Source organism: Gekko japonicus, unplaced genomic scaffold, assembly GCF_001447785.1.
Source record: "Gekko japonicus isolate JY-2015 unplaced genomic scaffold, Gekko_japonicus_V1.1 scaffold4579, whole genome shotgun sequence".
Classification (NCBI taxonomy): domain Eukaryota; kingdom Metazoa; phylum Chordata; class Lepidosauria; order Squamata; family Gekkonidae; genus Gekko; species Gekko japonicus.
Window position 1 is genome coordinate 60,731 of NW_015160363.1, and position 8,862 is coordinate 69,592.

The window sequence follows — 8,862 nt, forward strand, 5'->3', positions numbered from 1 at the left end:
TTTGGTGTAGTGGTTAAGTGCGCGGACTCTAATCTTGGAGAACCAGGTTTAATTCCCCACTCCTCCACTCGCAGCTGCTGGATGACCTTGGGTCAGTCACAACATCTGGTACTGCTGTTCCCTCAGAGCTCTCTCAGCCCCACCTACCAGTTTGGTGTGAGAGCCAGTTTGGTGTAGTGGTTAAGTGCGCGGACTCTAATCTGGGAGAACCGGGTTTGATTCCCCACTCCTCCACTTGCACCTGCTGATGTGACCTTGGGTCAGTCACAAGCTCTGGCAGTTTGTGTCAGAGTTCTCTCAGCCCCACCCACCTCACAGGGTGTCTGTTGTGGGGAGGGGAAGGGAAAGGAGTTTGTAAGCCGCTCTGAGACTCCAAGTGAAGGGCGGGGTATAAATCCAATCTCTTCTTCTTCTTCTCACAGGGTGTCTGTTGTGGGGAGGGGAAGGGAAAGGAGTTTGTAAGCTGCTCTGAGACTAAGAGTGAAGGGCGGGGTATAAATCCAATCTCCTCCTCCTCCTCCTCTTCTATCCTATCTTATCAGTCTTATTACTTATATGATAAACCGTGAATAACCTTATAAAATTTGTGTGTGATTTTAACATAACTGGCTGTTGCGATAAGAATCATACGAAAGAAAATATCTTGAGACTCATTCCATTTTTTTCTGTCTCATCAAAAAATTTTTTTTAAATAGTATGCCCTTTGGAAAGGGAAGAAAATGATCCGTTGTAGCCAAATCTTCTCTCATAGGGCTGCCTGATCCCCCCTATGGTAGGGTTGCCAGATCCAGGTTGGGAAACTCCTGGAGATTTGGGGGCGGAGCCTGGGGAGGACGGGGACCTCAGTGGAGTACAATGCCACAGAGCCCACCCTCCAAAGCAGTCCTTTTCTCCAGGGGAACTGATCTCCATAGGGTGGAGATGTGCTGTAATTTCAGGGGATCCCCAGGTCCCACCTGGAGACCAGCATCCCTAGCCCCCCCACCAAGTTTGAATGAACAAAGACAGGCACGGTGGTCTCAGATCCTCACGGTAAAACCATCTTCACTTCCTCCAACCCCCCACTCCATGGACCTGCACTGAGGATAGAAAAAGGAAACTCAATATCTGATAAGAAGCCCGGGGGTGTTGATCAATAACTCTGTATTCCTCTCTTCGTTAAGGCGAACCCATACAGGAAACCAGTTCACCTCATTCTCTGAAGAAAGATGTCGAAAACATGGGCAAAGGTAAGGAGAAGGGGGTGGGGAAGTGTACGTTTGACGTGGAGCGATAGCTGTAGATCTGCCCTTTTAAACGTTTCTTCCCCCACCCCCCCCACCCGTGCCAGAAGGCAAAGACAATGGCGCATAATCTTTTTTTCTTTAATTCCTCTCCATATTTTAAGCTTGACAAGCAACGTATGAATAATATATGGACCTTTTGTGTGGCTATAATTGAGATTAATGCATAGGTATCAATCAATGCATGACACGGTCCTATAATACTTTAAAATAATATATTGCATTGATTTATATTCATGGATTTCTGCACCAAATCCATCCTAGGCCTGGGCGAGGCATTCCACCACTGCCCGTCCCCTTTGACGGCTACCAAACGTTTTGCCCCCCCACCATAATGAATTGCACGGGAAATCATGCCGCCTCGAGATTTATTCCAGCCGATGAGTACAATCCCGTCTTTCTTTCCCTCTCGGTCTAGAAGAACTCCAGAAGGTCTTGTTTGAGCAGATAGATCTGAGAAGAAGGTTGGAGCAGGAGTTCCAGGTCCTAAAAGGCACCGCGTCCTTCCCGGTTTTCAGTAAGGGGAACTTTCGCTTTATACTTTGACAGTTCTTTCCTGGGTCATTCGTTGATTTGACCATAGAGTTTCTGGTGATTCCTAGAGCAGCCCTTTGTCACCTCCAGTATGTACTTCTGGTAAGTACATAGAATCGTAGGCCACTTCCACACAGTCATTTTTGTCACTTGTTTGTCCCTATTGTTTTAGGTTCTTTCCCCCCCAAAAAAATGTGTTTTGCTCTCTCTAGTAGTCCCAGAGGGAGCAAGACACATGTGGGAAAGGGGGGGGGGAGACCCAAAGCAATAGGGACAGATGAGTAACAAAAATGACAGTGCAGACGTGGCCATAGAATAAGAGAAGAGAAGAAGAAGAGAAGAGATTGGATTTATACCCCGCCCTTCACTTGGAGTCTCAGAGCGGCTTACAAAGTCCTTTCCCTTCCCCTCCCCACAACAGACACCCTGTGAGGTGGGTGGGGCTGAGAGAACTCTGACACAAACTGCTCTTTTTCAAGGACAGCTGTGCCAGAGCTTGTGACTGACCCAAGGTCACATCAGCAGGTGCAAGTGGAGGAGTGGGGAATCAAACCCGGTTCTCCCAGATTAGAGTCCGCGCACTTAACCACTACACCAAACAAAGTTGGAAGGGGCCACACAGACAATGCTCCCTCTAAGGTGCGGTGTCTTGTGAGCAAAAATTCTACTTTGTGAGCTTAGTAAAGGTAAAAGGTAAAGGTTCCCTTGCTCGAAAGCCGGTCGAATCCGACTCTAGGGTTGCGGTGCTCATCTCCGTTTCAAAGCCGAAGAGCCAGCGCTGTCCAAAGACGTTTCCATGGTCATGTGGCTGGCATGACTAAACACCGAGGTGCACGAAACGCTGTTACCTTCCCACTGAAGTGGTACCTATTTATCTACTTGCAATGTCTTGCTTTCGAACTGCTAGGTTGGCAGGAGCTGGAACTAGAGACGGGAGCTCACTCCATCATGCGGCACCCTGGGTCTCGAACTGCTGAACTACTGACCTTCCACAGCCTGCAGTTCAGCGTCTTAACCACTTGAGCCACCGCAGCTCCTTTTTTGTGAGCTTACTGGCATTCAAGTTGTGAGAAAGCGATTTAGCTGTTGCATGAATTTGTTTGCTCTGGAGCCATCCCTTCCTGAGCTGAGACAAAAAAAACGTGTGAGCCGGAGGCTAAAAAACTGTGAGCCAGCTCACACGAACTCATCTTAGAGGGAACACTGCTTACAGGCCATCTGGTCCAACCCCGTGCTCAGTGCAGGACCAGCCTAGAGCATCTCTGGTGAATGTTTGTCCAGCCGCTGCTTAAAGACTGCCAGGGAGAGGGAGCTCACCACCAGTGTGTTCCTTCTATGCTGAGTTAGTGTGAGTCAGCTTGCAGAACACAGAACCACAGCTGTATGGGGTCGCCGAGCTCACCAGAATCTATCCATAGCCTACATTTGGGCAGCTGGATCCTCGAATCTTTCGTTGGTGCACGGTTCTACAGCTCAGCCTTTAGCCAATCAGAAAAGACATCTGAATTCTCAATTCAGGCCCTTTGGACCTTATTAGATGTTGCCCTATCGTTGGTGGTTGAGAAGGGACCCCCATAACAGTTCAAGCTTCAGGGCCCCAAAAATCGACCAGAGGGTACCAGGAGTACCAAAAGCAGCTACCCCTGCAATGCCCCCTGCCCCAGCACTGGTGCCCAGTTTGCCAGGCTGTCAGGACGTTTCGGCCCACCCAAGCATCTGGTTGTAGAGTTGCCAACAGGCCTGGAGTAATATGTCCTGTCGTTTCAATAGAGGCTTAACATGTGGAAAAAAGGTATTTCATAGCCCAGTAGTAGAAAACAGCCAGAGTCCAGGAGCACCTTTAAAAAAGGTAAAGGTTCCCTCGCTCGAAAGCCAGTCGAGTCCGACTCTAGGGTTGCGGTGCTCATCTCCGTTTCAAAGCCGAAGAGCCAACGCTGTCCGAAGACGTTTCCGTGGTCATGTGGCCGGCATGACTAAACACCAAGGCGCACGGAACGCTGTCACCTTCCCACCAAAGTGGTACCTATTTATCTACTTGCAATTTCTTGCTTTCGAATTGCTAGGTTGGCAGGAGCTGGAACTAGAGACGGGAGCTCACTCCGTCATGCAGCACACTCAGGTCTCGAACTGCTGAACTACCGACCTTCCACAGCCTGCAGTTCCGCGTCTTAACCACTAACAAAACTTGTGACAGGGGAGGAGATTTCGTGAGTCACTGGTCGCTTCTTCAGTAGAAAAGAGCAAGAGTCCAGAAGCCCCTTAAAGACTAACACAATTTGTGGCAAGGGAGGAGCTTTCACCACCGCTCACTTCTTCAGTAGAAAAGAGCAAGAGACTGGTAGCACCTTAAAGACTAACAAAATTTGTGGCAGGGTAGGAGCCACAGTGGCTCAGAGTTTAAGATGCTGAGTTGCAGACCAGAAGATCGGTAGTTCGGCAGTTTGAGACCCGAGTGCCGCATGACGGAGTGAGCTCCCATCTCCGGCCGCAGCTCCTGCCAACCTAGCAGTTCGAAAGCAAGAAATGGCAAGTATATAAATAGGTACCCCTTCGGTGGGAAGGTAACAGCATTCCGTGCACCTCGGCATTTGGTCATGTCAGCCACATGACTACGTAAGTCTTTAGACAGCACTGGCTCTTTGGCTTGGAAATGGAGATAAGCACCTCCACCTAGAGTCGGATTTGACTGGCTTTCGAGCAAGGGAAACCTTTACTTTTACCTTTAGGAGCTTTCAGGAATCACTACCAGTGTTCCCTCTAAGCTGCGCTATGGGGTGCTGGCACACAAAGTTTTAGCAGGCTGCTCACAGATTTCAGCTTCCTGCCCACAAGGCTTTTTTACCCTCCATTGGAAACAATGAAGGATGGGGGCCCTGGTCCAATCTTTTTGAAACTTAGAGGGGTTTTTGAGGAGAGGCGCCAACAGTTATGCTGAAAATTTGATACATTTACCTCAAAAAACAACTCCCCCAGAGCCCCAGATACCCCAAGATCAATTCTCCATTATAGCCTACGGGGCCCATTGACTATAATGGTCCCCATAGGCTATAATGGAGCAGAGAAAATATCAATATTTTTTTTTGCACACCCCTATTATGCTCTTCAGTATGATCTAACAGCTTCCTTGAGTCACAGGAAAAGGGGAATATAAATATCTGAATAAAGAGGTAATTTAGGCAGGTTGGTAACATTTAAGCAAAACACCACGAGGGAAAAGAGAAACTCCCCTGTCCCTTACATACGAATAGGGACCCTGCACAGCTTCTATAAGCACTTTTTTAAAATGTTGGGAGAATCTTTCATAGTCTCATCTCTTTATCAACATAATTCCCTCCCATTCATTTTTCCGCCTCACCGGGAGAAATATTTGAGTCCCTATACCTGGATCTTCCCCTACACCACCCGGCCCCATTTTCATCTATCAAGGAGAGTCGAATGACCCAGCTGACTTCTAAAACGTAGCATTCAAGAATCAAGATTCTCCAAGTAGGGTTGCCAACTTCCAGGTGGGAGCAGGAGATCTTCTGCAATGACAACCGATTTCTAGACTAGATTGATCAGTTCCCCTGGAGGAAATGGCTACTTTGGAAGGTGAACACCTTGGAAGGTGAACACCATGTTGGGTTGCCAGCCTCCAGGTGGGTGAAGCAACCCGAGCTGCAGTGTTAGGAGAGTCTAGTAACAAATAAATATAAACTGCAAAAAAACTTTTAGCAAACTAATGTGTTCTATTTATGGTCATCATTTAGTGAAGTGCATAGCGTATCATTATATCATTATGCAGCTTTGAGAATGACAGGAGTACTCCGTCTATGAATGTTAGCTCCATAACGTGTCTTTTGTAGGACCGGCAAAAAGCATCCATACAAGAAGGCCGTCCCCCTTTTTGGAAGATTTCATGCAAGGAGAAGCGGGCTTATAATTCTAGAAATTCCCGTTGGGGCTTGACTTTTAAAACACTGATGCAAAATTGCCTGGTAGTTAGGAATCTGTATGTATTGAATGTTATTGCTTATTGAATGTAATGAATATTTATACCTGACTAGGATGAAAGGAGCTGCGGTGGCTCAAGTGGTTAAGACACTGAACTGCAGGCTGCGGAAGGTTGGTAGTTCAGCAGTTCGAGACCAGAGTGTGCCGCATGACGGAGTGAGCTCCCGTCTCTATTTCCAGCTCCTGCCAACCTAGCGGTTCGAAAGCAAGAAATTGCAAGTAGATAAATAGGTACCACTTTGGTGGAAGGGTAACAGCGTTCCGTGCGCCTCGGCGTCTAGTCATGCCGGCCATATGACCATGGAAACGTCTTCAGACAGCGCTGGTTCTTTGGCTTTGAAACGGAGATGAGCACCGCAACCTTAGAGTCGGATTTGACTGGCTTTCGAGCGAGGGAAACCTTTACCTTTACCTTAGGATGAAATAATGATACACTTTACTAAATGATGACCATAAATAGAACGCATTCGTTTGCGAAAAGGTTTTTGCAGTGTATATTTATTTGTTACTAACCTCCAGGAGTGGCCTGGATGCCTCCCAGAATGAGAACAGATCTTCAGACGACCAAGGTCAATTCACCTGGAGAACATGGCAGCTTTGGAGGGTGGAACATAAGAGCATAAGAGATGCCCATGTTGGATCAGGCCAAAGGCCCATCCAGTCCAACACTCTGTATCACAGTGGCCAGAAATACCAGGTGCCCTCAGGAGGTCCACCAGTGGGGCCAGGACATTAGAAGCCCTCCCACTGTTGACCCCCCCCCCAAGCACCAAGAATACACAGCATCCCTTGCCCCAGAGTCCCTATCTATACCTTGTGGCTAATAGCCACTGATGGACCCCTGCTCCATATGCTTATCCAATTCCCTTTTGAAGCCGTCCATGCTTGTAGCCGCCACCACTTCCTGTGGCAGTGAAATCCCTCTTTGGGTGAAGTAGTACTTCCTTTTATCCGTTTTAACCCGACCACTCAGCAATTTCATGGAGTGCCCACGAGTTCTTGTATTGTGAGAAAGGGAGAAAAGTACCTCTTTCTCTACCTGCTCTTTCCCATGCATAATCTTATAAACCTCGATCATGTCACCCCTCAGTCGTCTTTTCTCCAAGCTAAAGAGCCCTAAGCGCTTTAACCTTTCCTCATAGGGAAAGTGTTCCAACCCTTTTATCATTCGAGTTGCCCTTTTCTGCACTTTTTCCAAAGCTATAATATCCTTTTTAAGGTGTGGTGACCAGAACTGCACACAGTATTCCAAATGAGGTCGCACCATTGATTTATATAGGGGCATTATGATATTGGCTGATCTGTTTTCAATACCCTTCCTAATAATCCCCAGCATAGCATTGGCCTTCTTTATTGCAGTCACACACTGTCTCGACATTTTCAGTGAGTTATCTACTACAACTCCAAGATCTCTCTCTTGGTCAGTCTCTGCCAGTTCAGACCCCATCAACGTGTATTTATATTTGGGATTTTTGGCTCCAATGTGCATCACCTTGCACTTGGCCACATTGAACCCCATTTGCCATGTTGACGCCCACTCGCCCATCCTTGACAGATCCTTTTGGAGTGCCTCACAATGCTCACTGGTTTTCACCACCCTGAACAACTTCGTATCATCCGCAAATTTAGCCACTTCACTGCTTACTCCCATCTCCAAATCATTCATGAACAAGTTAAAAAGCAGTGGACCAAGTACTGATCCCTGCGGTACCCCACTGCTTACCCCCCCTCCACTGAGAGAACTGCCCATTTATACTCACTCTATATATGGACTATATGGGATTATACCCCACTGATGTCCCTCCCTTCCTTTTGGTGTGGGGACTTCAGTGTGGGGGGGTAAGCTGCCAGGCTCCAGGTGGGACCTGAAGATCTCGTGGATCTCCTGGAATCACGAACAGTATCCAGATGAAAGAGTTTAGTTCCCCTAGAGAAACCGGTGGCTTTGGAGGGTGGAATCTATGGTGTTCTATTCCTCTAGGATTCCTCCCTTCTCTAAACCCCTCCCCAGTCTCCTTCCTCCAAATCTCCAGGAATTTCCCAACCCAGAGTTGGTAACCCTAGCCCCCTGGAACAAACCCTCTGATAGCTGGGAAAGGAAGTCAGTTTGAAAGGACGGGAGCTACCTGCCAGGTGAGGTCAATATGGCGGCTTGGAGTTTTGCCACCCGCATTCCCCCCACGTCTCCTCTTGCACCACAGTCCAATTTAGTACTCGCCTCCCCGTCATGTAAATAAAGCTCGCAATGAAACCACACAGAAGGCAATTCAAACGGAACAAGCAGGCCTACGCCGCTGACCAAGGAAGTGGTGGCAGAGCCGTTCGCCAGCTTGAAGGATGTGTGGTCTCCAGGCACCGCAAAGCAGTGGTCAATTCTGCTTCGGATAATTCAGAATAGAACACAAAACACCAGACAACCAACACTGCATGTCTGGTCATCAGGCTAACTTTACAGCCCCGATCCCAAGCTCATATCCTTGGGAGGAGGAAATCTGAGAATGGAGAGGGTCTTATTCCCAAATCGATATCCGCGGGGTAGCAACGGCACAGCCTGATTCAATTTGCCTGTTGCATTTCCCTTCCTCCATTTTAACTCACCCAGATAGCTTGCAAACTCATAGGAACATAAGAACATAAGAGAAGCCAATGCTGGATCAGGCCAATGGCCCATCCAGTCCAACACTCTGTGTCACACAGTGGCCAGAAATACCAGGTGCCATCAGGAGGTCCACCAGGGGGGCCAGGACACTCAAAGCCCTCCCACTGTTGCCTCCCCCCACAAGCACCAAGAAGACAGAACATCACTTGCCCCAGCCTGAGCGTTCCTATCTATACCTTGTGTCTAATAGCCACTGATGGACCTCTGCTCCATATGCTTATCCAATCCCCTCTTGCAGCTGACCATAGCCACCACCTCCTGTGGCAGTGAATTCCACGTGTTAATCACTCTTTGGGTGAAGAAGGACTTCCTTTTATCCGTTCTAACCTGACTGCTCAGCAATTTCATGGAGTGCCCACGAGTTCTTGTATTGTGAGAAAGGGAGAAAAGTAC

At 48.1% G+C, this 8,862-nt stretch overlaps 1 protein-coding gene across 1 annotated transcript in view; it reads left to right on the plus strand.

Annotated features, from left to right (window-relative positions):
• The window catches only part of LOC107115796 (SKI family transcriptional corepressor 2-like), a 53,053-nt gene that overhangs the window by 35,131 nt on the left and 9,060 nt on the right, over nt 1-8,862 (plus strand). The window contains exons 5-6 of the mRNA XM_015417559.1: nt 1,164-1,229; nt 1,702-1,800. Of these exons, the coding sequence (XP_015273045.1) occupies nt 1,164-1,229; nt 1,702-1,800 (165 nt within the window). The remainder of the gene's footprint in view (nt 1-1,163; nt 1,230-1,701; nt 1,801-8,862) is intronic.